We start from the raw sequence: 27,912 nt of genomic DNA, 5'->3' as shown, positions 1-27,912 counted from the left end.
CCCAAGTCAAGCAGTCGCCACAGCAAAGGCGAAGTTAGGACTGCCTTCTCGTATAGCCTGGGGCGAATGTCCCCCGAAACCCTTTGGGCGGCAGTTCGAAAGAGGACGTGAGTCCAAAATCCACTACTTCTCCCTTCCGCGCCTAGAGTTCCCAGCATGCCACGCGGCGCCTACAGCTCCCAACATGCAGTGCGACCGTCTAGGACGCAACGCCCGGGACCATCCCTCTGCGGGAGCAACCGACGCAGACAGCAAACTGCAAGTGCCATGGTGCACTGCTGTCGGAAGCGCGTGAGCGCCGCCGGAAGCGCGTATAACCGCCGGCTTGCGTGAGGCTGCACGTGGCCCCTGGTGGAGGCTGAGATACCAGACCAATGGGCTTCCGGCTCTCTGGTGGTTACTCGGCCGCAGGAACCGGGGGCCCAATGTCCGGTGGGGCCTGGATGGCGCACACATCCAGCCGAACCCCGTGAGCAGGGCAGGCCGTTCACTCGCGCCTTCACCGCGGAACCGGAGCCGCCTTGGGCCTGCTGACTGCGGCCCTACCCGGGGCTGCCGTGCGGTACTATGGCTTGTGGGTCAGGGCGGCCGAGCCTGAAGACGAGCGCGGACCCTCTAGGCCCGCAAAGCCTTGTGGAACCGTCAGCAGAGCCCGGCAGCGGCGATGCCCGAATGTTCGGCTCGGCTCCAGCTGGCTCGGTTCACCTCCATATCCCCGTGGACATAAGCACATGTCATTCATTCATTCCTCCGCCTTAGGGACCCTTTTGCACACTGGGGTCCTGAGTGGGGACAACAGGCTTGGCCCTGCCTCCGCAGAAGTTCCATCCTAGTGCGAGAACATACAAAGTGAATAAGGACGCATTCGCAAGTTGAGATAGACTCTGAAGGGATGCACAGGATAGTGAGGCAGAGGGACAGAAGCCTTAACACAAGCCTGCGAGCGCTTCTCTGAGGCGGTAACTTTGAGCTGAAGGATGAAAAGGAACCGGCCAGCCCATACAGGGCGTGTTAACTCCAGCTTCGCAAGCACACTAGATGAGGTTGCCCCCATTTCATAGATGAGGAGGGCACAGGGCGGGCATAGAAAGGTTTCCTTGCTCAGGGTCACAACTGGGTAAAGCAGGGATGGGGGCTTTATTGCAAACACAAAAGGAAACCATTGCAGTGTTTTAAGCAGGGAAGTGGCATCTTGTGATTGGTTTTTTAAAAAAATCTCGATTGTTATTTGGGGTGATGAATTTTGGAAATAGCAGTGATGGTTGCAAAACACTGAGTATAATGTCACTAAACTGTACACTTAAAATAGTTGGAATGGTAAGTTGTACGTTGCATACATTTTACTGCGATATATATATATGTGTATATATGTTAGAAGTCGTCTGACAGCTGTGTGGAAAGAAAATGGGGCCAGGGGCTGGAGAGAATAGAGGCAGGTGGATGGAGCCGGGTGGGTTTCTGAAGGACCTGAGACGAGGCCAGGAAGGCTTCCCAGAGGAGGAGACCGTTGGAGCTGGCTGGGGACGGTCACACTCTTAGCTCTGGCTTCTGGTAGGGGGTAGGTGTAAGGGAGCAGCTGCGACCGGCCCCGGGAGCCCCCACCCCGCCCCGGGATTGCACCAGTTCATTTTAACGTCGGGCGGGAACGTATAGGAGGAGGGCGGGTTCCACCGAGCGCAACGCGGGCCTTCCCGGCAGGCGAGGCTGAACAGCACAGATTTGCGCGGACTCACGGCAAGCCAACTGCAGCCGGGCGCGCCGCTGGACAGATGGGCTTGGCGGCCGCGTCTCCAGAGCTGGGAACCTTCCGCCTCGGCGGACCCCGGAGGCACAGGGGGACCTCCCCGTGAGGCGGGGCCTGAAAGGGGGCGGGGCGCGGAGAGCCCGCCGCCCGGAAACGAGCGGGCGCGAACCCGGCTCCTAGCTAGGACTCTTCGGGCGCCGGGTGTGTCCCTGGCCTGGAGCGTAGGTACGCACGGGCCACGGGCGGGAAAGTTTGCCGCGGACAGGGCGGGGGGCCCCGAGACTTTCCAGGCCCAGACCGCAGCGGTGGCCCGGGATCCTTGCGGTCTGGACGGCTCAGGTTGGGGTGGGGGGGCAGCGCGCTTCCACTGGCCTCCTACCCGGTGGTCCCAGTCGTACTACGCCGGGCACCGCCCTCCTCAGCACACCGAGGTTTGCCCTGGAAATGGTAAAACCTCTAGGGGTCACCAGATGGGGCCCCGCCCCAGGTCCCAGAAGCTGCCCAGTGGCTCAGACCCTAAGTTCTCTCCCTTAACTTTCACTTTTCCGGTACACGGGGAGTAGCCGTTCCATCCCCACCCAGGCTGAGCACTGGAATCCCAGGAGCAGGTCAGCCAGCATGACCTGACAGCTCCAGGAGGCCCATGGTTCCCCACCTCCCCCAGGAGAACTCCCCAGGCTCAGCTGCTCCCAGGAGCCTCAGCTTCTGGTCCCCTCCCAGCCCTGGGCCCCCACCCAGCCCCATTTCCAGAGATGACCCATGCCCCAGCGCTGTGCAGTGACCGAGGGCCTCCCCCTCCTCTAGCCAGCCCAGCCCTGGGTTCTGAGACCAGGTGGTTTGGCTCAAGCTTGCCCCAAAGTCCCAGCGGGGAGGATGGGCTCAGCCCTCACCAGCGCCCACTCCTCCCCCTGCCTCTGCAGCCTCTGGGCCCTGCCTGAGCAGGCCTGCCTGGCGAGCTGGGACATGTCCGGCCCCCGAGGGCAGTCTGTGGGCGATGGCTGCAGTGGTGACGGAGCTGGAGCCCGAGGCAGCGGCTGCAGCTGCTGCAGAAGATGCTACAAGAGATGCTGCAGAGGAGGCTGTGGACACAGGGCCCAGGGCGCCCCCTCTCCTGGCCGGGAACCGCCTGAACCTGGACCTGTACCCTGGGGGCTGCCACCGGCTGCTGCATCTGTGTGCCCAGCGGTCCCCTCAGCTGCTGCAGGTGGAGTTCCTTCGGTTGAGCACCCACGAGGACCCTGGGCTGCTGGGGGCCACCCTGGCCCAGGTGCCGGGCAGACTGCCTTGCCTCCGCTCCCTCGTCCTCAAAGGTCAGTCCCACCCAGTCCCACCCTACTCCAGCCCCATCCGCAGCTCCTGCCCTGCCTTCTGCCCCAGCCCCAGGTATTCCCTCCCTGGTCCCCAAGTGAGAACTGCTGGCACTCCTGGTCTGGTTACTGTTCTCAGCCCCATCACCGTCCTGGGCCCAGCCTTACCCAGCACCCCCCAAGACAAGGCTGCCCAGTGGGGTCTCCCAGCAGTCCCCAGTGTGGGCCTTTTTCCTGAGGGTTCACAGGTGACAGCTCTCCGCAGAGCTGAGCCAGGTCTCTGTCCTGGCCCCGCCTATGTGTTGGGCTCTGTTCAGTGTGTTCATCTCTGTCCCTGTGTTCCCGTGTGGCCTCCAGCATGGCTGCCTTCTCTGGCTGGCAGGGCCGAGCTGGAACCCCAGATCTGAGGGCCACATCCAGCTCCTCTGACCCCACAGGTGGGCAACGCCGGGATGCACTGGGTGCCTGTCTCCGGGGCTGTCTCACTTTGCTGCCCGCCGGCCTGAGCGGCCTGGCTCGCCTGGCCCACCTGGACCTGAGCTTCAACAGCCTGGAGACGCTACCTGCCTGCATCCCCCAGCTCCGTGGCCTGGATGCCCTCCTGCTCTCTCACAACTGCCTCACGGAGCTGCCTGAGGCCCTGGGGGCCCTCCCCGCCCTCACCTTCCTTGCTGTGACCCACAACCGCCTGCAAACACTGCCCACAGCGCTGGGGGCCCTGTCCACCCTGAGGCGCCTTGATCTGTCTGAGAACCTTTTGGAGACTCTGCCTCCTGAGATTGGAGACCTGAGCAGCCTTGCTGAGCTCAACCTGGCCTCCAACCGGCTGCAGAGCCTCCCAGCCTCCCTCGGTGAGTAGCGCCCACGCCCCCCTGGCTCACTGAGCCTGCTAGGGAGCACCCTCAGCCACTGCCAAGGCCTCTCTCCTGGCTCCCGGCTCCTCCTTCTCTGCAGGGGCCCCTGAACATGCAGCAGTACCATCTTTGAGCCTTTGCTGCCCCGGGAGCTGCTCCCCTGAGTGCCCTCTCTGCCCCTGGCCTTCGAGACTCCTGTGTGCCCCTGCCCAAGGTCTAGAGTCCCAGCCATGGGACTAAAGACTGAAATAGGTCCTCAGGACCCTGGGATAAGTGTCCCGTCGAAACCCGACCACTCCAGGGCAGGGTAACCGAGTCCCCCGCTGGCTCTAAGCCAGTGCTGCCTGCCAGAGGGGCTGCTGTCCTTGCGGCTCCTTTTCCTATACAGCAACCTCCTGACCTCGGTGCCCGCTGGCCTTGTCCACCTCCCACTGCTCGCCCGGCTCGACCTGAGGGGCAACCAGCTACGGGATGTGCCCCCCGAGTTCCTGGACACCCCCTTCGTGCGGCTACAGGGGAACCCCCTGGGCGAGGCCCTGCCAGGCCCCCTGAGCCCCCCAGGTGTGTTTGGTGTTGGAGGGGCTGGCCATGGGCAGGACATAGGTCCCATCACTGTCCTAACTGCTTCTCTGCTCCCTTCTGCAGGGACACCTGTAGTTCCGGAAATGCCCAGGTTGTTTCTGACCACGGACTTGGACAGGTGTGGGCAGGGCGGGGGCTGGCCACACTGGACACCTTGCCCTGCCTTGGCCTCTCCCCCTGGGGTCCTTTTCTGGTCTGACCTGATGCCAGCCTTTTCTGCATCCAGCTTCCTGGTAACCCCCCAAGGCTGCTCTGTGACCCTGGCCTGCGGCATCCGCCTGCACTTCCCTGCAGGGGCCGCTGCCACCCCCATCACCATCCGCTACCGACTGTGGCTGCCGGAGCCTCGCCTGGTGCCCTTGGGGCCTCACGACACGCTTCTCAGCCACGTCCTGGAGCTGCAGCCTCATGGGATGGTCTTCCAGCAGGCAAGGCCGGGCCGGGCGGGCAGCTGAGGGGCTCCCCAGCCTGGTCCCTGCTCACCGCCCCACCTGGCAGGATGTGGGCCTGTGGCTGCTCTTCGTGCCCCCGAGGGCCCAGCGTTGCCGTGAGGTGGTGGTCAGGACCCTGAGTGAAGAGAGCTGGACTGACCTGGAGACCCATCTGGAGGAGGAGGCTCCCAAGGTGAGACACTGGGGAGAGGGGTCCACCCTGACTGTATCCCCCTCTGACCCCGGGACCCTTGCCCCGGTGGCTGTACCCTTACCCTGTCTCACCTCTGAACCCAGGACCCCAGCCCCATCTCTACCCTGACCCTGTCTCCCCTCTGACCTCAGGACCCCGGCCCCAGAGGCTCCGCCCTGACCCCATCTCCCCTCTGACCCCAGATCCCTGCCCCATCTCTACCCTGGCCCTGCCTCCCCTCTGACCTCAGGACCCCCGCCCTGGCAGCTCCGCCCTGACCCCATCTCCCCTCTGACCCCAGATCCCTGCCCCATCTCTACCCTGGCCCTGTCTCCCCTCTGACCTCAGGACCCCCGCCCTGGCAGCTCCGCCCTGACCCCATCTCCCCCGCTTCCGCCCAGCGGTTCTGGGCTCGCTGCCAGGTGCCCCACTTTTCCTGGTTCCTCGTGGTCTCCCGCCCCATGTCTGACAGCTGCCTGGTGCCGCCGGAGGGCACGCTGCTCCGCTCCTCTGGACATCCCGGGGTCAGGGTCACGTTCCCTCAGGGGGCCACCGAGGAGCCTCGCCGGGTCCGAATGCAGGTGCGGGCGGGGCTGTGCAAAGGTGGAGGGCAGGGCCTCAGCCACTCAGCGGGCACTCAAGTGGCCTGTCCCCCAGGTGGTGCGCATGGCCGGCCGCGAGCTGCGAGCGCTGCTGGGGGAGCCCGAGGCGGCGGTGAGCCCCCTGCTGTGCCTCTGGCAGAGCGGCCCCCCCAGCTTCCTCCGGCCCGTCACTGTGCAGCTACCGCTGCCCCCCGGAGTCACAGGTGAGAGGCAAGCCTGCGGCAGGCGTGGGTGGGGCAAGGGCAGTGCGGGAGGGGTAGCCCTGCCGGGAGGCCTCGGCCTGCTGTCTCCCTGTCCCCAGGCCTGAGTCTGGACCGCTCCCGCCTGCACCTGCTCTACCAGGCCCCTCCTGCGGCCACCTGGGATGACATCACAGCTCAGGTGGCCCTGGAGCTCACACACCTCTATGCCCGCTTCCAGGTCACACACTTCTCCTGGTCAGTGCCCTCCTCACCTCAGCACCCCCAGGGTCTCCACGGTCCCCCCTCCCCGCCTCCTCAGCGCCCCCAGGGTCTCTGCGGTCCCCTTCACCCTTGCCCCTCCCAGGTACTGGCTCTGGTACACCACCAAGAACTGTGTGGGGGGCCTGGCGCGCAAGGCCTGGGCACGGCTGCGCTTACACCGAGTGAACCTCATTGCGCTGCAGAGACGCCGGGACCCCGAGCAGGTCCTGCTGCAGTGCCTGCCCCGCAACAAGGTGGGGGACGTGTGGACGGAGGCCTGGGGCGGGAGGGCTGGTGGGCTGGGGGCGGCGGGCTCAGTCACGTGCCCCGCAGGTGGATGCCACTCTGAAGCGGCTGCTGGAGAGGTACCGCGGCCCCGAGCCCTCAGACACCGTGGAGCTGTTTGAGGGTGAGAAGTTCTTCGCCGCCTTTGAGCGAGGCATTGACGTGGATGCTGGTATGCTCCCTGCCGCTGGGGAAGCCTGGGGTCCTCCCGCCTTCATCACCCCAGATTCTCCAGGCCCCTGCTGAGCCCTACCCGGTTCCCAGATCGTCCAGACTGCGTGGAGGGTAGGATCTGCTTTGTCTTCTATTCTCACCTAAAGAACGTGAAGGAGGTGTACGTGACTACTGCCCTGGACCGGCAGGCTCAGGCCGTGCGTGGCCAGGTGGGTGATGGGGGAGGACCCCCAGGGTACCTGAGGCAGAGCCCAGAGCACTGAACCTGCCTGGTCCCACCCCCAGGTGTCCTTCTACCGGGGCACGGTGCCCACAGAGGTGCCTGAGGAGGCCGAGGCCGCCCGGCAGAAGAAGGGCTCGGATGCCCTGTGGATGGCTACTCTGCCCATCAAGCTGCCAGTGAGGGCTTGGGAGGGGCAGAGGTGGGGGGTCAGGGGGCCATGGGGCAGAAGCCAGGGTTCACCTGCACCCTCTCTTCCCCAGAGACTGCGGGGGTCTGAGGGGACGGGGCAGCGGCCTGGCACTGGCCTCTCCCTGGCGCCTCTGAACCTGGGTGATGCCGAGAGCGGCTTCCTGACCCAGAGCAACTTGCTGAGCGTGGCTGGGCGCCTGGGCCTGGACTGGCCAGCTGTGGCCCTGCACCTGGGCCTGCCCTACCGCGAGCTGCAGCGCATCCGGCTTGAGTTCCGGTGAGCCTCGGCCTGCCCGGCTTGGTCCTGGCTGCTGGTGGGCTGAACTGAGCCTGGCCAAGGTTTTGTCCTGGGGAAGTGGGAGCTGGAACCCGAGGGTCTGGCCACATCTGGCCCTGGGAGCAGGGGACCCACCCAATGAGGGCTAGAGGGATCCTGAATGTGGTGGATGTTCTGGGCAGGGCCCCTCAGTCACCACTCCCCCCTCCCAGGGATGACCTGGACGGGCAAATCCGCCATATGCTCTTCTCCTGGGCTGAGAGGCAGGCCGGGCGGCCGGGCGCAACGCAGCTCCTGGTACAGGCCCTGGAGCAGAGTGACCGGAAGGACTTGGCTGAGGAGGTACAGGCAGTCTTGGAGCTTGGCCGCCAAAAGTACCAGGCTGGCATCCTCCGCACAGGCCTGGCCCCTGGGGACCCCGCGCCACCCAGCCCTTTGGCATCAGAGTCCCCAGAGCCCGCCCAGGCCTAGGCCCCACAGACTCAGCCTGGCCCTGGCCTGGCCCGGACCTTGTGCCTCCCTACCTCTAGTGGTTCCTCTTTCCACAATAAAACCAACTGTTCTTCTGTCTCAGAGCTCTATTTATGTGTTGGGATGAAGGTGGTTGGCTGGCAAGGGGTGGCTGGGATGATGGCAGCTGGGAGGGGTCCTTGTGTGGGCATACTTCCCACAGCCCTTGCTCCTGTCCCCTCAATTCAGCCCCTCCAGCCAGGCCTCCTGTTGTACCAAGCTTCCCGGGAGCGGGAGGAGCCCCGGTTACAGTGTAACTGCTCCCCTGGGATGGATACAAAGTCACCTGTGTGCCTTGCGCTAAGCACCTCCCAAGCGCCTTCCGTACTAGGACCCGGCTCCTTCCCCAGGACGCTCGCCTCAGCGCTCCAGACCGCCTGCCCTGCATGCCCAGTGGGGTAATCCCGGGGGCGTGAGGCCAAGGAAGGACCCCAGGGACACGCGGCCCGGCCTCTGCGGCGCGGAGCCCCCGCCCTCCGGCGTCCCTTTCCGGGGTTCGACGGCCCGCGGATTCAAGGCCGGGTGCCTGGCCCTGGAGTGCGGAGCCGGTGGGCGCGGGGCTGTGCGCGCCGGGCGCAGTGGCCGCGGCGGCCGGAAGGGGGAGCCAGAGCCCGCGGGCCGGGGGCGGAGCGCAACGTGGAGCGGCCCGCCTCCCCGCCTATGTGCAGGCCGGGCGCGCGGGACCGCGGGGAGGCAAGCGCGGCGGCGGCGAGAGCGCGGTGAGTACCGCTCGGCTGCTCCCTTCCGCGTTGCGCCGCCAGAGCGCAACCAGGCAGCGGGGGCGCGGAGCGAGCGGCGCCAGCCGAGGAAGTGACAGCTTCCCCAACAAGGCGGCTCTAGCGGGGCCCGCAGGGCGGCCGATGCTCTGACCTGCGGCCGCTGCGGGCGTGGAAGGCCGTGCTCGCCTCCGGCGGCGCTGGGCGCGTTCCCTGCGTACACGTGTCCCTGCGGAGGGGGGCTGGGTCTCCCAAGGAGCCAAGGACGGGCCGTGGGGGCGCACACGTGGGACCTCGCCGGACGTTCGTGGACACGTGCGTGGCTGGAGTCGCCATCGCCTGGCGCCGGGGAGCGAGGCCGGCCGGGGCTCCATCCAGGCCCTCCTCCAGCGGACAGGGGGCCTAAGCCGCCTCGGAGTGGGGCCAGCGGCCCCCACCCGGCTCCTGCTTTGTCCGATTGCCGGGCACCGCGCAGCGGGAGACCCTTTCCGGCCCCCTCCAGCCGGCAGGACAGAAAGTGCCTCCCAGGGGGAAGGGACTAGGGAGATTGAATGGCGAGCTGGCGCCCAGTCCCACGCTCTGAGCCTCACCTCCATTGCCTTCCTTGGGGGTGAGGGGCTCTGGCCATTTGTGGGATATTCTCCCGCTGCGACCGGAAGAAGCAGCCTCGTAATCTGAGTGGTCTGTCCGTGGACTCTCCGGCTCTCTCCCCAGCCTGCCTTGGGCCTCAGTTTACCTAGGGACTGTGAGGCCTGACTTAGCCCCGGGCCTCAGCCTGGCTGGGGCTGCGGGTTTCTATGGCAACATCTGGGCGCAGGGGGCGGGTCCTGGTAGCTGTCTCAGAAGCAGGGATGGGAAACAGGGAGGGAGGACAGAAAGGGGGTTCAGAGGCCCCCCTGGCCAGCACTCTCCCAGGCAGAAGCCCCTCAGTGACTGCCCCCCCCCCAGGCGCCGCCCCCAGTGTGGAGGCATGGTGTTGAGAATGTCTTCTCCCGCCTCGGGACTCCAGGCCCACAGTGCTCGTCCAGGCCACAGCGCCTCTCCCCACTCTAGGGGTTCTGCCTGACTCCTGGAGCCTCCATCATCCAGTGTCCTCCCTCACCCCAGAACAATGTGGAGTCACCAGGGAGGAGAGTGGGTGCTCAGGAAGGCAGTGCCCGCTCAGTGCCGGAGGGCAGGGGTGGACCTCAGGGAGGGGCGGGGGAGGATGCAGGCTCTGCCCTGTGGGCTCCCTTCCAGGGAGGCCTGGCTGTGGCCCGTGTGGGCTGATGTGGGAGAATCAGGCTGGAGTTCAGAGGTCAGGCCTTTCAGCTGGTGGGGCAGGTAGAGACATGTCACGAACTGGGGCCCCTGGGTGTGTGAGGCCAAGTCAGCTCGAAGGGCAGAGGGCTCTGGGAGTGTCCATGTGCCCGTGCCCTTGGACCGCCAGATGGTCAGGGCCTGTGGGCAGTGGCTGATGGCCTGAGAGCATAGACCTCTTCTGCTTCCACACACGTGCCCCATGGGGTGGGTGGGGCCTGGGGCTGGAACCCCAAGGAACGGGGGTTTCCTGAAATGCGCCCCCCCCCACACACACACAGGTCCCACAAACACAGGGTAGTGGACATGGAGTGCCTCATCCTTGGGGTCCCAGGGGTCTGGACAGCCCCAGAGTAGGAAAGGGCTTTGGGACTGAGGACAGGGCCCACAGGGTAGCTGGAGCCTGGGAGCCAGGGCCTGGGGTCCCTGGGGGCGATGGACTGGCTGGCTGGGTCAGCCTGAGTCAGACCCCGTGGGCGGAGGGGCCCCTGACGCTGTACCCTGTCGCCAGATGCTGTTACTCCCTCCTGGAGCGCCGGCGCCCAAAGTGAAAGAGAAAGTCACCCCCAAGGCCCACCTTGCCCCGCCCCACGGCCAATCACAGCAGCCCTGTGCCTCCCTCCCTTATGTCCTGCTAGAGCCGGCAGGCTGGAGTGTGAGCCGCAGAGGAGCAGAGCCCCAGCCGGCTGCGGTGAGCTGGCCGCGGGCAGCAGGGACGTGGAGGACTGGCGGGCGGGGGCGGGGGCGGGGGCGGGGGCGGCTGCGGAGGCGAGGAAGCTGGGGTGAAAGACATGAGTCTCTCGGAGAGGCCTTGTGACCCTGGGTGGCAGCGCGGCGGGTGACATCTGGCCTGCCTGGTCTAGATGGGCAGGGGAGGGGGCCCGGGGGTGAGGACTCTGGGGGCACTCACAGCCCAGGGCTGCAGCGCCCTGTGGGGGGCACCAGGGCTGGGTCTGGCTCTGAGCCCTGCCTCCCTGGGAGGGCCCTTCTTCCCCACCCTCAGATTGCATGGGGGTCCCAACCACAGGGGTCTCAGAAGGTCAGCCAGCCCCCCATAGCTGCCCACACACTCCTAAGGCTTCCAGAGGTCCCCGGTCACTGTTCTCTGTCTGTCTGGGGGTGAGACTCCTGGGAGGGCAGAGGTGAGGACAGTCGGGCTGGGTTAAATGTCCATAGGTATGGGGTGCTTCTTCATGGGAGGGACATCTGGGACCCAGAAGGGGTTCTGTCGCAGGAGTGCAGTCTGTGCCCTGATGTGGCTGTGTCCCTCTGGGGCACTGGGAGGGGGCCAGTTAGGAGACCCCAGCCCCAGCCCTGAAGAGTGCAGGTACCAGCCCCTCTCCTCAGGGATGTGGGGGTGGTGACCGCAGCCGGCAACTGACAGCTGCCGCTGCCCCCCACGCGTCTGGCCCTTTAAAAGCTGGAGCACGCCCGCCCGTGTGCACAAGAGAGGTGTGATGCCATGGGGGTGACCCCTGCCGGTAGGGGTGATGCCAGTGGGGGGGCTTGAGGTGAAACGGGGTGCCCCCCCAGGGTGCACCCAGGACTGGTCATGGCTCCAGCCTGGAGGGCAGGAGGATTTATTCCCACAGCCTCTGCCGCAGTTGTCTGCCCACCCTGCTGACCCCGCTGCTGTCCCTCCAGGACTGAGGTGTGGCTGACATCTTGAAATCCCCCTAGACCAGGCGGACAGCCCCTCCCCCGCATCCCGCCTCCTCCGCTGCCGCTGCCTCTGCCTCCGCCTCCTCCCGCCTCCTCCTCCTCTGATTCCGCCCTCCTGGACGCTCCACTTAAATGGCTGATAAGCAGATCAGGTCAGAACTCTGCCCAGGCTTCCCTCTTGGCCTCGCCCCCTCCTCCCAGCCCTGCCCTACTGACCTCTGACTCCTACCTGCCTTTCCACTAGTCTGCCAGCCAAGCTTATCAATGGTGGCATCGCTGGGCTGATCGGGGTCACCTGCGTGTTCCCCATCGACCTGGCCAAGACGAGGCTGCAGAACCAGCAGAATGGCCAGCGCATGTACACGAGCATGTGAGTGGGGGGTCGGGGGAGGCCGGGTAGCAGCAGGGGGTACGCACGTGGAGCGGTGCTGGGGAGATGGGGCAGGACAAGGCTCCCAGCACCCCCCACACTCCTCCTTCTCTGTTTGACAAAAGGGGAAACTGAGGGCAGGGCAGGCCTGGGGGGGCGGTCATTGCTTAGTTCGGGATGGCGCCCCTTCCTGTCAGCCCAGGCGGGCCCTGAGCTGGGCAGGGAAGGAGTTGGTCTCCAGCGGCCGCTCAGGCTCATCCACCTCCCCTCGCCTGCAGGTCCGACTGCCTCATCAAGACCATCCGCTCGGAGGGCTACTTCGGCATGTACCGCGGTGAGGCTCAGGCGGGGTGCGGCGGGCATGTTTCTTGAGGGCCGGCTGCCCCTGGGGACGGCCATCAGCCCAGCCTGGCTGCTGGGAAGCGAGTTGAACCTTGGAAGGCAGAAGAGGGGGGTCTCTGGTTAGGGACAGTTCTCACTCCCCGCCACCTGGTAGCACTGGTCAGCACCTGGCGTGGCAGGAGGCTGTGCAGATGGCGCTGCCCCACTGAGGCGGCTGCAGCCTCCTCCCCCTGGAGCCTGGCCAGGGGCTGGTGGGCGTTACTGCAAAGCAGCTTAGGAGGCAATCCCGGATTTGCCCCACGCCAGCTGCCCTGATTCCTCGGCACTGAGGGGGCTCCTCTGCCTCCCCTAGAGGGGCTCTGACCTGTATGCCCTGTGCGTGGTCCTGGTGTCCCCTGAGAGGCCCCCATAGGCTCTGGGGGTCTGGTCCCCACGGCCCCGTTAGCACCGGCTGGAATCAGAGACAGCTAGAGGCTGGAATGGGAGGGCCATCCAGAGGAGGGTGAGCGGAATACCGGAGGAGGGCAGTGCTGCCCCATCCCTGTCCTGGTGCCCGCCCCTGCGTGGAACACGCCAGGCCCAAATATGGGTGAGAGGGCAGGAGGAGGTGCCAAGGAGCAGTGGGACCAGGCTTGGCCAGGCAAGAGGCAGGTGCTGGCCCAGAGCCTCCCACCCAGGCCAGGGTGCCCCTCCGACCTGCTGTCCCCTGGCCCCACATCCCCTGGGCCCTGCGTGACCTCGTGTGTCCACAGGCGCTGCCGTGAACCTGACGCTCGTCACCCCAGAGAAGGCCATCAAGCTGGCAGCCAACGACTTCTTCCGTTATCAGCTCTCCAAGGACGGGTGAGGGGCCGGGCTGCGGGGGGTGAGGTCATGTGGCAGACACCCGAGTGGGCCTTCAGCCCACACAGCTGTGAGTGGAAGGACAGAGTCAGCCAGCAAGCCAGAGCCCACTACAGGGCTCCAGGGGCTCTGCCGTGTGCAGCCTTTCCGTCAGGCTTCCTTGACCTGTGGGGTATCCTCCTCCTTGTCCCTCAGCCCCTGCATGGGAGAATCAGCCGTGCTCAGTCACCACCTGCCACCTCCATGCAGGCTAGAACTTAGGGGCACAGGCCAGCTTTTCCTTGTCACCAAAGGGATGCCCCTGGACAGAGTGCCCTTTTTGGGGCATTTGAAACCCCAGCCCCCTGTGTCTCTCTGCAAGGATGGCCTGCTGGCCCTTGCCAGGTCCTGCCTGTGGGGCCATCTGTCTCAGTGGCTCTGTGGCCGGGCCTGGAGGGTGTGTCAGAGGTTGGGGATGTGTCACCTCCACTGCTCCCACCCCCTTTGTGTCCAGATACAGCAGCAGCCTCCCAGGTGGCAGGCAGTGCCTGACTCATCCTGGGTGGCAGGGGTCTCCCCGCTGTCCTCACAGCGCCCCCCACCCTGCTGTAGGCAGAAGCTAACGCTGCTGAAGGAGATGCTGGCTGGCTGTGGGGCGGGCACCTGCCAGGTGATCGTCACGACCCCCATGGAGATGCTGAAGATCCAGCTGCAGGACGCTGGCCGCATAGGTGGGGATGGGGTGGAAACTGGGGTGGGGGCGGCGGGCTGGACCTCCCTGCCCCCTTGCCCCCAAGAAGAGCCAGCAAGCCTGTCCCCTTCCTCCCCAGCCGCCCAGAAGAAGCTCCTGGATGCTCAGGCCCAGCTTCCGGCCCAGGGCGGGGCCCAGCCCATGGCAGAGGCTCCGGCCGTCCCCCGGCCCACGGCCACCCAGCTGACCCGGGACCTGCTGCGGAGTCGAGGCATCGCTGGTCTCTACAAGGGACTGGGGGCCACGCTGCTCAGGTAGGGAGGCCGGGGGTGGGTGGGCAGAGAGGGACAGTCCCTGCTGCCTATGGTGCCCCCAGTCATCACCGCTGCCCACCTCCTGCAGGGATGTTCCCTTCTCCATTGTCTACTTCCCGCTCTTCGCCAACCTGAACCAGCTGGGCCAGCCGGCCTCTGGCGAGAAGTCTCCCTTCTACGTCTCCTTCCTAGCTGGGTGTGCGGCCGGGAGTGCAGCTGCTGTGGCCGTCAACCCCTGTGACGGTCAGTGTTTGGGTCTGGGCTCCCGGCGGAATGGGGGCTGAAGGGGTGGTTCCAGGGTTGGCGGGGGGCTCCCACACTGACCCTGCACTCCCTGCAGTGGTGAAGACACGCCTCCAGTCCCTTCAGCGTGGGGTCAATGAGGATACCTATTCAGGGTTCCTGGACTGTGCCAGGTGGGTGAGGTCCGCTGGGGTCAGGGTGGGGTGGGGAGGGTATGGGGGATGCAGGGCTGCCCCCCTGACCTGACCTTTCCCCCACAGGAAGATCCTGCGGCACGAGGGCCCCTCAGCCTTCCTGAAGGGCGCATACTGCCGCGCCCTGGTCATTGCCCCGCTGTTCGGCATTGCCCAGGTGGTGTATTTCCTCGGCATCGCTGAGTCCCTGCTGGGGCTGCTTCAGGGCCCCCAGCCCTGAGTGCTGCGCTGCCCTAGGACTGAGCGAGGGAAGGCCTCCCCCCGCATTGCCGGGAGGGGGCTGAGGAGGGCACAGGGTCCATGCGGATGGTGCACCTGCAGGGCTCCCTCGGGGTCCTGCCTGCACCACCATGGGATCAATGTCTTATTTATGTAGAAAATGCAGAAATCTGTACATTCCTGGAGCCGACCCCGCCCAGCCTGGCCTGAGCACCCCCCAGGGCAGAGCTGGTCTCTGGGCTGGGAGCCCCAGGCCTGACCCTGGGCAACTGGATCCTACCCCTAGCCCACCTGGCTCGGGTTCCCAGGCTTGGCCCCTGGTCCACGAGAGGCCCTGCACAAACCTATTTATTGAACCTACAAAGCCCGAGTGGCACTGTCCACCCCTCCGTCCATCACCTGCCCTTTCCCTGCTGTCCCTCTTGCCTCAGCCAGGACTCCACCCCCTCCTGGCCTTGCGGGAGGCTTGGGGTCTCCTGTTTCCAGTGTTGAGCCAGAAATCCAGGGGGAGGGTCACACTGAATTCTCATTCCCAGGGCAGGCCTCCCTTCCCATCCACTGTGGGACCCAGCATCCTCATAGTGGGTCCATCTGCCCCCACCCCCAGCCAAGGGCCCTGAGCGGGTGAGGTATATGTGTGTACATGTGCACACGTGTGTGTGTGCGCTATGGGATCAGGTCACGCCACCCAGCCCTCAGCTAACCTGGCCCCCCCCTCAGGGGGGCGGGCACCGTGTGTGTGTGTGTGTGTGTGTGTGTGTGTGTGTGTGTGTGTGGCAGGCAGCGGGTGTGTGTGTGTGTGCGTGCGTGTGCGTGTGTGCGCGTGTGTGTCCCAAGGTGGCAGGCAGCGGGTGTGTGCGTGTCCCAAGCTCTCTGCTGACCGTCCAGGGATTTATTCCTCCAGCCCTGCCCCTTTAGTTGCACCTTGGAGAGGCCCCTCCTCTGAGACCCCCCCACCCCAAGTCTGGCCCTTTCACGGGGAGAAAGGGCAGACCTGAGGACCAGTGTGGAGCCTGGGGCTCCGGCTGTAATTGCAGGGTCGGGGGGCCAGGAGCTGCCCCCTCAGCCCTCCCAGGGCCAACCCTACTCTCTGGGCCTCTCTACAGGCCCCTGACCACACTCCAGAAAGCTCCGCCCCAAGCCCCCTCCACCCATCGTGTTGTGAACTGAGGCAGACCCCTGGCCTGCCCCAGCAAGTGCTCATGTTGCTGACTGATCCTGTGTGGTGGTGCTGTGTTCCCCCCCACCCCCAGGGCCCCTTGCGGGTCCCTCCCCAGTGACACTACCTGGGGCTCAGGCCTGGGCCCCCCAGTTTGCGGTTGTCCCTGGGAGCCACCTCTCCCATCACCTGTACCTTGGAAGCTGCTACTGCTGCTTACAGAATTCTATTTTTTTTTTTCTTTTGAAGAGTTTTAAGAAGTAACTTTTTGTGTCTTGTCATGTAAGAGAATGAATAAATATTCTAAACAGATGTTTCTTTTCTGGCACTCTGGGGATGAGGGCGGGGAGGGCAGCCCTTCTTCCCATAACTGGTCCCTCCGCCTCCCAGACCCAGGCCCAGCCCCCTGGCCCCATAGTTTGGCCGAGAGGCGGTTCTGGCCTGCAGGGGGTCCTGCCGCAGGGACGGGGTAGGGGGTAGGCTGAGCCACCTCAGCCTCCTACCCGACCCAGAAACTTCCCTTGGGATCAAAAGCTGGGTTTGGGAAGGGGTCTGGGTGCTGGTTGAATGACATGGTGAATGTCACCGTACAGGTGAAGACTGTACAAGTAGCAAATGTTCTGTTACCTATATACTTACCACAATTAAAAAAAAAAAAAAAAAAAGCTGGGTTTGAGGATGCAGAGTCTCCAGCCAGTCTGGGCGCTGCCTTGCCTTTGCCGAGCGGGCGGAGCCGGCTGATCCGAGCCCCCATTTGCAGCCTGCCGCCCCTCCGCCCCTCCCGCGCTGGTCCTCCCTCCTGCGGCCAGCAGCAGTGCATTGTGGGAAACTCCCAAGTTCTCCTCTGGCGTCCGCAGCCGCCGCCCGCTCGCTGTCAGCGGGGAGAGCACCGCAGCGCGAGGTGGGAGCCGGAGGGAGGACGATGGAAGGCCCAGGGGTCCGTGGCCGGCTGGGGCCGGAGCCGGGGTGGGGGGTTCTCGCAGTGCCCGGTAGGGTAGGGGCGACGTGGCGGTGCCCCTGCCTTGAAGGTCACTGGGGTTGCATGAACTAGGCCCCTTGCTCTCCCGGGCTGAGCGACTGGGGAGCCGGGGTGGGGGCATGTGAGTGACGTCAGTGTGAGCCAAAAATAATTCGAGGGTCTGGGGGGCAGAGGGGGGAGCAGACCACCTGCCCTTTGCGAAGATGACTCCTCACCTGGGCCCTTCTGCGGGCCTGTGCGGGTGACGGGGCAGCTGGGGCTTCTGGAGGGGCAGGGCAGCAGTGGGGACACCCCCATCACACTGTGACCTTCGGGTGACCTTCAGTGTGGTCAGCACGCCTGGCCTGAGGTGGGGGACCTGTGTTGCAGCCCCACCCTGCCTCCCTTTCCCTGCAGGTGGGGACTTTCTTGTCGTCCCCCGAGAAGCGCCAGGTGGCGTCCAGGTCTTCGGGGAGAGGCCTACCCCGGTCCAGGGTGTTGGCCTCCCTTCCCACCCCCTCTGGGACAGTGAGAACCTGGGTGAGGCTGTTCCTCTAGTCCAGAGCCCCCACCTCTGCCCTGACCCGCAGACTGGGGGCTGTTGAGGATGACGTTGTGGGTGCCCACCCCAGGCTGGCACCAGGGGCCCCTTTAACCCCAGAGGCAAGTTCGGCCTCAACACCTGGAGCTGGGAGGCAGGCGAGGCTGGTTTGGGGGAGCAACGCCCACAGTTGGGGGGTCAGACATCCGGCTGGAGGCCCAGGCGCCACCTATCCTCCAGCCTAGGATTCCAGCCTCTGGGGAAATGGCCTCAGCTCCTCAGGGTACCAGCAGCCAGTCCTACCGGATGGCTGGCTGAGAACCCAGGCCCTGGGTGTCTGCTCCTGCCCTGCCCTCCCTCACCTGGACTCTGGCCAGGTCACAGCTTCTGAGAAATGAGAGCACTGTCCTGAGAAGGGTCCTTGCTAGGTGGGCTCTGCCTGCACCCCATAGCTAGGACCTGCCTCCCCTTGGCTGTGGCCCCCGTACTTCTCAGGGCCGGATGGGGTCTGCCTTCTCCATCAGGGGCCTCCCTGCCCGTGGGTATATACATGTGCACACACGCGTAGATATAGATACACCCCACAGATGAGGAAGCTGAGGCCCCTGACTGGTCTCATCTGGCACCGGCCTGCATGGAGGGGCCTCTCGGGGAGCTGTAGGGATGGACTGACAGACGGAGGCCAAGCCCCTGAGGAGACGTCTCTGAGGCCCACAGCCAGGCTTCTGAGCTCAAGGAGGGTCGGGAGATCTAGGCTAGGTCTCCATGGAAACAAGGGGGTTGGGGCCAGGCAGGAGGGGCCTGGTCCCATCACTCAGCCTCCCCTCTCTCCCCTTCCAGACCCCAAAGAATGCATAGGGGTGAGCTGTCCTGAGTCTCTGAGGTCCAGCCACCTGCCTCCTGCCTGCCAGAGCGCCTCTCCCAGCACGCCACTTCTGCCCACCATGGAGTCCAGAGGGAAGTCGGCCGGCAGCCCCAAGCCTGACACCAAGGCACCCCAGGCCCCTGCTGAGCCCAAAGGCCCCCCGGCTGCTGATGGGAAAGCCCCTGGGGCCGCGTCTGCCAAGCCCGGGAAAAAGGAGGCCCCTGTGGAGAAGCAGGAGCAGCCAGCGGCCCCCACCCCGGCGCCCGCCAAGAAGACCCCAGCCAAGGCAGACCCTGCCCTCCTCAACAATCACAGCAACCTGAAGCCGGCCCCCGCAGCCCCCAGCACCCCCGATGCAGCCCCGGAGCCCAAGGGCCCTGGAGACAGCACCGAGGAGGACGAGGCTGGGAGCGGGGGGCCGGGGGGCCGAGGTCCCTGCCCCTTCGAGAACTTGGCCCCCCTGCTGGTGGCTGGGGGTGTGGCTGTGGCAGCCATGGCCCTAGTCCTTGGTGTGGCCTTCCTGGCCCGGAAAAAATGACGGCCTGTGTGCTGGGGGCACGGAGCCCCTTCCCGGGCAGGCTGGGACAACTAGTGCATGCAGAGTGGCATATAGTGATCCAGGCGTGCGCACGTGTGCACACACATACCTACATACGTATATCCGCCCCAAGACACGTCACAGAGGGACGGGGAGACTGACAGCCCGCCCGCCAGCGACCCACAGGCAGGAAGGAGCCCGGCTCTGGGCTTCCACGGCAGGCCAAGCAAGCTTCGACGGCAGGGAGGGCTCCAGGAGGAAGGAATGGGTACTGTGTGTAGCTGCCTGGCCGGTGCTCGGTACAATCAGCCCGGCGGTGAGGGGTCCCATGGGCAGCCTGACGCCGCCGGGGCCAGAGCTCCTGGGCCAGTCTCTGAAGTCCTGACCCCAGTCCCTGTGGGGACATTAAAGGGCATGGCTGTTTTGGCACCCAGTTCTGCTCTGGGTCTCCAGTGGGCGGTCATGTCCTCTCCCACTGTCCCTCCCCCCACTGTCTCCTGGCGGGCAGAAAGATGGAGCTCCAAGGCTGCCCCCCTTCTCCAGCCCTGGGTGGGCCCTGAGGCTGGAGCCCCTTCAGCCCCCCCCCCCCAGAGACCCCTCCCCACCCCTCTGTGGTTGTGCTGGGGGTGGATAGAGCCCGCTCCTCCTGCCCAACCTGGTACCCTCCGAGCCAAACAAGCGTATACATGCAATAACACAGGTAGAGTAGAACCGCTCGGCAGAGGCCTTCCCTGCGTCCGCTGCCCGTCACTGCGAGGAGACCCGCCTGCAAGTCTGGTCCAGCTTTGACCCGTTGGTGGCGGCCAAGGGTGGGCTCTCAGAGACTGGCAGTGGGCACAGGGCCAGCTGGCCGCCAGGACCCCAAGCTGCGTGGACGCTGAGTCTGAAATAAACTATGTTCTCTAATGGCCTGGCTGGTGTCCTCACCTGCATAAGGCTGGAGGGGCATGGGTTTTGCACTGGGGGATGGGGGTCACAGATCCACACCTGGGGTGTTCTGGGGAGGGTGGGAGCCCCAGGCCCCTTCACTGGCCCCGCTGGCCACCTCCAGGCCTTGATCCTGGCGGCTCCCCCACGGGCCCTCCCAATGCCGCGGCCCGCTGGGCCCTGGTGCATGCCAAGTTTTCCTCCCTATCTTCCTTTCCCACCAAGATCCCGCTGCTTCTCTTCAGAGCCCCCCATGCGTTCTCGGTGTGACTGTTGATCAAGCACAGGGCCAGGCTGGGCCGCCAGACCCGCTCTTCTCCCTGTCGGGCGGAGGGACTGAGGCCCCAACAGGCCGGATGTGGCCGTGGCCCACCCCTGTGGACACTCACCCAGGCTGCCGCGGTTCCTGGCCACGCTGACACCTGGGCCGGCCGGCAGAGCCCCCTCCCTGCATGTTGGTGGCAGGTCCCGGCTGTGGCTGGATCCCCTCCAGCCAGGGGTTTGGACTTGGGTGGAGTGCACTCACTGTTGGATGGGTTGCTGGGCAGGCGAGGGGCTGGGCCGCCAGCACTACGGGCCCCAGCGAGAGGGAGCCTGTCCTGGCAGGTGAGGGGCTGGGCTGCCAGCACCGCGGGCCCCAGCGAGAGGGAGCCTGTCCTGGCGGGCGAGGGGCTGGGCCTGGCAGCAGTGCAGAGCACCATGGTGACGTCCCTGGTCCCTGGCCCCGGCCCTGGTGGTGTGAGTCATCTCGGTTCCTTTGCTGCTTGAGCCCTGTGTCCAGCTGGGCCCGTCACCGTGACCAGGCACAAAGACAGGGGTAATTGGGACTCAGCCCCAGCCCTCCAGCCCAGCCAAGTACCTGGAGGTTTGCTGGAGGGGAGTTGCTCAATCTGCTCCTGGAAACCCTTCTGGACCCCAGGTCTGCTCCCAACACACAAACCTTCGGGGCAGCTAGGAATTCGACACGTGGCTCAGACACCCCAGCCACATGCAGGAGGAGGGCTCTGTCAAGCTGCTCACTGGGCATCTTTGGGGCCCTGGGCATGGGACAGGCCAGCCTGGGCCCCAGCCCACCTCCCTCACCTCCACAGCCCACGGTTCAGGAGCTTCCCACCGTCGTTACTCAGGTGCTGGTTCTCCATCTGAGGACACCACCAGCCTAGCCTTGGCCGAGGGAAACCCCAGAGCAGGTGCCGGAATGCCGCTGGGGGAGGGGGCGGTGCTGCCACCCCCTCCTCTGATGCCTGGCTTCCTCTGCTGCCCCCTCTATGTGGCAGGAAGCAGGGCCACATGGCACACCTTCCCCCCACCCCCGAACCCCTAAGTCTCCCAATTCCAAGTTTCCGTATCTGAGGTCCCCCAGGGTGGCCAGGGCACAGAGCAACCTTGTGGGAGGGGGTGGGATGGCTCTCAGGAAAACGGGCTGGCAGAGTGACCTTCTGGTGCCCACGGGCCTTGAGAGATGGTCAGGAGTTTTTGAAGGGCAGAGAAATCGCTCTAGTGTTTCAGGGAGGGACAGCAAGTGCAAAGCCGCAGAGAAAGGCTCAGGTGTGTTCTCAAGGGGGAGGCTCACCCAGGAGAAAAGCTCCGGAGGCTGGAAGACCAGAGCCCCAAGGCAGGCCAGGCTGAAGGCTGAAGAGGCTGGAGAGCCAGGGGCAGTGGCTAGCTCTCCCCCAACCCCTACAGGGCTAAAAGTCGCCGAGGACCCCCACCCCCATCCTCCTTGGAGCTCAACCCCAGCGTGAGAAAAGTTCCAGACACAGGGGAGTGACAATGCATGTCTGCCACCCCCCAACTCCGTGCCTGAGGGTTCCTGAACAAGCAGACCCCAGGTTCAAGGCCGTCACCATCCCCTTCCCCGAAAGCCCTTGTGCCTAGCCCCCTTGCCTCCCCAGGCCCAGCCACGTCGACCTGCGCCACCTGGGCGCCGACCAGCATGTAGGTGATGTCCCAACACCACGCCTGTAGGGGAGGTGCTGGTGCCCCACAGCTCAGGACCCCAGCTTCCAGCCCGGGACAGAGTCTTGGGAGCAGGCTCAGTGGGAAGGACGGGGTGGAGTGGGGCAGACCACCAGGTACAGCCCTGGACATGCCCCACAACAGGCCCCGGAGGGGAGGCCCTGGCCCTCCATCAGTGGGACCCCTCCCCCTAGGCCTGGGACCCTTTCCATGAGACAGGAGCCTTGCTGCCCGCCCAGGGCTTGGCCTCTGGCTGCAGGCCCACCTGGTCCTGAGAGGAGAAGGCACCTGCCCGCCTTCCCCTGCAGCAGCCCCCATCGTGCTCAGTCACCTGGCCCAGATGTCACCCCTAAGGGGGGCCTGGGTGCCCTCCCCTCCCCTGGCTGACCCTGGGCAGGTGGGTCACAGGAGGTGCTGCACCGGACGGGTGTCTACTTGCTCTGAGAAGCTCCTTCAGGTGTCCCTGCAGTGGGCAAGCCACTCACGGACAGCGTGGGGTCAGGTGTGGTCTGTCAGGCCTGGGTAGAGGGATGGAACCAACCTGCCTCCATACTGCGTACCCCTTTAGCACCGGTTGGGGTGGGGGTGGGGGTGACGCAGGACTTTCGCCCTGGGCCCTGGATGGGTGAGGTGTGAGGGACCTCCCAGGGCCCCAGATGGTTGGATGGGGCAGGGGTCACCCTGAGGCATCAGGGAGGGCTGGCCTGAGGCCGGGGAGCAGACCAGCAGCCTCCGGCAGGGTGCGTGGTCCCCCCTGGCCTGAGACCAAACACTAACTTTCACAGCATCCAGGGGAGGGCCTGGGGCTCAAGGCACTCACAGTGTCCCGGCTCAGGGCAGTATGTCCAGGAGGTACAGCCTCGCTGGCTTGGGAGTCCGCCAGGGCTGGGAGGAGGGGATAGGGGGCTGACCCTTCAGAAAGGGAAGCCACCAAAGGGGCAGATGTGCCAAGTACAACTGGGCACGGCATGGGGGTAGGGGCTGCTGCTCAGTGGCTAGGCAGCAACTCCACCCAGGGAGGGGCACCCCGACTCGAGGACTCAATCCCAGTGACAGGCCCTTGGGGTCACCTTGTCTGTGTACACCTGCTAAACACAGAAGACACAGAGAGGCAGGCCCCAGGCAGACCAGAGAACAGCTCCTGCTGGATGCTGCCCTGGGCCACCAATGCCCCTTGTCCAGGCCCTCCTCCCACACGCCGCCACGGTCTGGGCCACCTGCTCCCCAGTGCCCTGTGGGTTCGCACCCTCACAGGCTCTCCTACTGGCTGACCGGTGTGCGCACTCGCCCTCGTGCCTCGGGTCGCAGACACATGCATGCACCCCATCCTGCACCCAGGGTCACACACACGTACACACGCCCGCCCTGGGCCCAGGTCTGCTCCCTTGTGTACATGGTGCTCACCGTCTGTGAGCACAGATGCACGCTTGCACATGCTCATATGCACTCTTGCACACCCAGACCAGCCTCTCTACCCACCATCAGGGAAAGGCCCCGACTTCCCCCGCCCTCCTCCTCCTTAGAGAGGAGAAACAGCTCGGCTTAAGGAGTCCCAGTAATTTGGGGTACAAAGACGTGGCACTGCAGCCACATTTTGCCACATTAAGGAGCTGCCCCTGGGTGGGGTGGCAGGTCCTAGAGACGCAGCGCCTGGTGACCATGGGCTCAGTCGGTGGGGGTGGGAGCAGGGGCTGCAGATGGGGCAGGTGAGCTGCTGGACCCTGTGCCTTCACGCTACAGCTCTGACACCCATGTATGTGAGTGTGTGTTGGGGGGTGCCACACACCCAGATGCACCCCTGCATGACCAGGCCAGCCTGTGGGTCGGACCTCAGGCCTGTATGTCTCCATCCAGACCCCCTCCAACTCTGGCATCAAGGCTCCTGGGCCCTCTCCTGCTGCACCCTGCTTGTCTCGGGGACCTGTGCCCTCAGCTCTCCTCCTCCTCAAGGCTGGAGTGCTGGGCAGCAGGTGAGGCAGGGAGCTGCTGACCAGCCAGTGTGGTCAGGGCCTGGGAGAGCCGGCAGGCCTCCCCCTTCATGGTGGGTCGTTGAATGGAGAAGGTGGGGCCGGTAGGAGGTGTCTCCCATAGACTTTGCGGATTTGGGCACTTGGGTGGTTCTCAACCATCACAATGGCTTCCCTACTCTGAGCAGAGGCTGGCAGGACCTCAGATAAAACCTGCAGCCAGACTCATCCATGCTGGGCCTTCCCTACCTGACCCTGCCCTGACGGATCCTTCCACGCCCGACCCTGCCCAGACAGATCCTTCCATGCCTGAGCCTTCCATGATGGATGCTTCCATACCTGAGCCTTCCCGACCCAAGCCAGGCCTTCCCGCCAGGCCCTTCGTGCTGGCCCTTCTCCTGGCACTGGGTCCCAAGCCGCTGTCTTTTTCTCTCCAGTCCACGATTTGACCACTGGTGGCCCCACATGTACACCCCCAGCCCTCCTGCTCCTCAAAAATTACAGAAAAACCACCTCAAATGCAACTCAGCCAAACTGCACCCTCGATTTTCCTAACCGAACCCAGCGTCCCTGGTGCATCCCCTTCTCGGGAAACGATGTCACCATTCTCTCAGGAGCTCAGGCCAAGAGTGACCCTGGATACCCCTCTCTGTCTCCCCACAAATGTCCTGTTGAGCTGGAATCCTTCCACCTCAACCCCTCCATGGGCCCCTTGGCCCCCCTCCCTGGTCTGCAGCTCCACTCTTGCCCGCACAGGGCCTCCCGAGCCCCATCATCCCACTGTGCCCCAAGGATCCTGGCCAGAACTTCCCGCTGCTTGGAGCCACTTGGCCTCCAATGTCACCTTCCATTGCGGCCCACCCTGATGGCCCACCTGTTTCAGCTCTCGTCCTACCTGGCCCCCTCCGGTCCCTGGTACCCTGGTCTCGCCTACCCCATGCTCCTGCCAGCTTGTAACAAACTGCGGTTTACCTTTCTACAAAGACCACTGTCCAGCTCCCTCTCCTGGAGTAAGCCCCACTGGGCAGGAGTTTGCCTCTGGGATTCCCTGTGTGTCCTCTAGGGCTCGGTGGGGTGGGGGCACAGGGTGGCCTGCGGTGATCGATTGTATAGGGCCCATGTCCACGAGAAGGGGCCTTCGTCCACGGGATGGAGCCCACGCCTACAGTGAGGGGCCCTCGTCCACAGGGAAGGGCTTACAGGGAGGGACAAAGGTCCGTGGGGAAAGACCCATGTCCACGGGGAGGGCCCCTCGTCCACAGGGAGGCGCCCTCTCCCCGGGCCGGCGCTGGCTGGAAGTGCTTATTGCTCGGGTTAAGGGACTGGAGAAGGAGAAGAAACCATATTTTTGGCTGGACCCGGGGGCAGGGCTAGGACATCCTTCTAGGGAGACTCCTCATGTTCCTGCATGGCGGCCCTCCGGCCAAACTGGGACCCCTCTGCAGCTGATGGTGTTGAGGGAGGGGACTGGGGACGCGGCGGACCGGACGGACTCGGACCGGGAATCCGACCCTCGCCCGCACTAGGAGAGGAGCAAGGGACGCTGCCCGGGGAGTAGGCCGGGCGAGGCCAGAAGCAGCAAGGGCGGCAAGAGGGAATGCGCATGCGCGCCGCGCGGCTAGCCCCTCGTCTCCCAGGGCTCCGGGCCACGTGACCTCCGTCCTCCCAGACGCGCGCACGCCCCGCCGCGCACGTGCACGCCTCGCCCCGCACGCGCACGCGCCGCCCCGCATCCCGAGCCATGGCGTCCGAACGGCTCCCGAGCCGGTCTGCCTGTCTCCTCGTGGCCAGCGGTGCGGCCGAAGGTGAGGCTCGGGCTCCGTGGCGTCGGGGCCGCGGGGGCTCGGGGGCTGGGCCGGCGGCGGTCCAGGTTCGGCGGACGCGCCCTCCAGGCCCCGGAGCCCCGATCCGTCCCCCTGCGGGGGTGTCCTCTCAGAGGCCCTGGGTCGGGCGTTTCCGCTGCACCCCGGGTCGTCCCTGCGCGCTAACGAGACGGTTTTGGAGGCGCCGTGCCGGTTGCCGCCGTGCGGATGACGTCCTTGATATCTGGTTCTGGCGAACCCACAGGCGTCAGTGGGCCCACAGGTCCCGGGGGGCCGCCGTGGGAACAAGCCTATTGGGGCAGAGGAAGCTGGTCAGGGACGGGAAGGCGAGCCGGGTGAGGGATGAGGGCAGATCCCTGGCGTTCTGAGGGGCAGGTGCAAAGGCCCTGGGGCGGCGGGCCGGGGGCCGGGGGCGGGGGGCGGCGCCCAGGCCAGCGAGGTCCTGCGCAATCTGTCTCCTGTGCTGTTTTGGTGAAAGTAAATGAAAATCTGGCCTTGGGGACCCGCAGGCTTCTTCAGACCACATCTTGAGTTTTGTGTTTCGGGGCACAGCCTGCTGCAGGGGTTGTCATTTCTGTTGGAGAAGATAGGAATCCTGGGATAGTGGCCACGGAGGACCAGAGCTGCGGAGCGCCCACCTGTGTGTGTGTGGTCGGCGCTGGGTGCCCGGGAGCCTGGCCCTGCCCTGCGTGCCAGTGTGGTGAGAGGCTGTGGATCGGGTGCCCTGAGGAGGGGTGGGGTGCCTATAGGCAGAGCTGTGAGCTCCGGAGCCCACAGCTTGAGCGCAGCTCCTTCTCGGCTGAGTGCTGGTCCTGGTCCAGGCCTTGCTGGGGCCACAAGGGGACAGAGACCTCAGTGTCCTGGGGCCTTGAATAGCATGAGGGTCCAGGCCTTGTGGAGCGGGCGGAGGCTGGCGAGACGGGCAGACCCCTGCTCGCAACCAGGCAGCCTCGGGTGGTAGGTTGTGGGGTTGTGTGCAGAGCTGGGTCCCAGGCCTGGAGGAGTAAGCAGGGGACCTGGGCTCCTAGACGAAGTCCTATGCCCTTTTGCCCCGCTCCTCTGCTGAGCACCCCGCGCTGGGCAGGCTTTGGGGGTGCTGGAGGCCAGGGCCGGCACCACAGGCACACCAGGTCAACATCACACTTCCCGGGGTGAGAGGTGGGTGAGAGGACCAAGAAGTGGGACAGGAGGAGCCAGGAGCAGATGCTGTGGTCTACTCGGCTACAGAGCGGTCACACGGGGTGGGCTGGCAGGGTCTGCCGCTGCTGGTCCCCATTCTGTCCGGTCGAGCCATGCAGCACTCAGTGAGGAGGGCGCCTGGTTCAGCACAGGGTCCCAACCCCAGGCTCACAGTCCCCAAGAGGGGACAGTCACAGGGAGGCCGAGTTCCAGCAAGGTCTCCACTAGGAGATGGGGGCTGGGATTGGGCCAGGGGTCCCACTCACAGCACATTCTTCACTGTCACACGCTGGCTGCTCAAGTACAGGCGATGGGGAGAGGGCCACGGGATCACAGCTCCAGGATGGAGAGGGGTGCTGGCTCCGTCCCCCCAGTGGAGAGTGGGGTCCTTCCTGGAGGTGTTGGAGCCAGGCTGGGAGTGGGAGTGAGGGGTGCACAGGGGCCAAGAATGCTGCTTGGCTGTGCTGAGGGCCAGGGACTTGGGGGCACAGCTGTGAAGAGGCCACCAGGCCCAGTGGGTGGGATGCTGTCCTCCCCGCGAGAGGGACCTCGGCCCCAAGAGTGCCTTAAGGAGCCTGGGCGGTGAGCGCACAAGGAGCCCAGGTGGCAGGGCCAGCACAGCCTGGGGTGGCTTGGGAGGGGGGTTGTGCTCCTTGGTTTGGGGGCTTTCTACAACAGAGAAAGGGGTTGAGGGAGTTCTGGGGTGTCAGTTAATATATAGGAAGGAACAGAGGTGAGCAGGGGGTTGGGGGGGTTCCGGGGTTAGGACCGACCTTGGACATCATGCACTTCAGAGGTGGAGGTGGGTCTTGGCTCTCCAGAAGAAGGACAGGAACCCTCTGGGGGGTGGTTTCAGCGATGGGGAGGCAGGGGTGGGGGGCAGAATCAGGGAGCCTTGGCGTTGCCTGGCAGTGAAGGGAGGGGACCAGGAAACACCTGCACCCCCGGCTGACACTTGTCCCCCTCCAGGAGAACAGGCTTAGCTCAGCGTCACCTCTCCCCAGGGGGGCAGAGTTTCTGGGTCTCAGGGAAGGGGGCAGCACTGGGAGTTAAGGCACAAGGAAGGTAAAGAACTGGTTGGAATTAGGGGCAGGACCTTCCAGAACGGCCTCTGGCGGCATGTAGGGGGTGCTGGGGAGAGAGCCCGCAGGGCCTGCCCTGGGACGGCTGTGCTCTCCAAGCCTGGGCTCCTCCTGCTGACCGGGCACTGCTCCCCCAGGGCTGCCTCGAGGACGGCACGGGCCTGGGCACAGTGGGCCAGGGTGGGGCTGCTTCTCAGGGGTCTCAGGACCTGAGGCCTCGGGGGGGGG

General features: G+C 65.3%; 4 protein-coding genes across 4 annotated transcripts in view; all 4 read left to right on the top strand.

Moving 5' to 3' along the window:
- The first annotated feature begins 1,928 nt into the window (after window positions 1-1,928).
- On the top strand, window positions 1,929-7,857 carry PIDD1 (p53-induced death domain protein 1). Its single transcript, XM_004389379.2, has 16 exons — window positions 1,929-1,969; window positions 2,665-3,054; window positions 3,489-3,902; window positions 4,257-4,475; window positions 4,563-4,605; window positions 4,714-4,915; window positions 4,986-5,111; window positions 5,513-5,692; window positions 5,769-5,916; window positions 6,015-6,150; window positions 6,260-6,410; window positions 6,490-6,613; window positions 6,706-6,824; window positions 6,901-7,014; window positions 7,099-7,304; window positions 7,517-7,857. Exons 2-16 carry the CDS (start codon window positions 2,739-2,741, stop codon window positions 7,773-7,775), a joined length of 2,757 nt encoding a protein of 918 aa, XP_004389436.1. The 5' UTR covers window positions 1,929-1,969; window positions 2,665-2,738; the 3' UTR covers window positions 7,776-7,857.
- Window positions 7,858-11,623: 3,766 nt separating this feature from the next.
- On the top strand, window positions 11,624-14,694 carry SLC25A22 (solute carrier family 25 member 22). The gene is made up of 9 exons (XM_004389378.1): window positions 11,624-11,643; window positions 11,736-11,861; window positions 12,140-12,195; window positions 12,956-13,046; window positions 13,638-13,756; window positions 13,856-14,030; window positions 14,119-14,273; window positions 14,371-14,446; window positions 14,534-14,694. The coding sequence occupies exons 1-9, from the start codon at window positions 11,624-11,626 to the stop codon at window positions 14,685-14,687; spliced, it is 972 nt and encodes a 323-aa protein (XP_004389435.1). The 3' UTR covers window positions 14,688-14,694.
- A 3,594-nt stretch (window positions 14,695-18,288) lies between these two features.
- CEND1 (cell cycle exit and neuronal differentiation 1) lies at window positions 18,289-18,747 on the top strand. Its single transcript, XM_004389377.1, has one exon. It carries the CDS (start codon window positions 18,289-18,291, stop codon window positions 18,745-18,747), a length of 459 nt encoding a protein of 152 aa, XP_004389434.1.
- A 6,594-nt stretch (window positions 18,748-25,341) lies between these two features.
- GATD1 (glutamine amidotransferase class 1 domain containing 1) overlaps window positions 25,342-27,912 on the top strand; it is a 7,116-nt gene continuing 4,545 nt past the window's right edge. The window contains exon 1 of the mRNA XM_004389376.1: window positions 25,342-25,405. Coding sequence (XP_004389433.1) covers window positions 25,342-25,405 — 64 coding nt within the window. The remainder of the gene's footprint in view (window positions 25,406-27,912) is intronic.

This window comes from Trichechus manatus, unplaced genomic scaffold (assembly GCF_000243295.1).
Source record: "Trichechus manatus latirostris isolate Lorelei unplaced genomic scaffold, TriManLat1.0 scaffold00244, whole genome shotgun sequence".
Classification (NCBI taxonomy): domain Eukaryota; kingdom Metazoa; phylum Chordata; class Mammalia; order Sirenia; family Trichechidae; genus Trichechus; species Trichechus manatus.
This window is presented reverse-complemented; position numbering and strand designations above follow the sequence as displayed.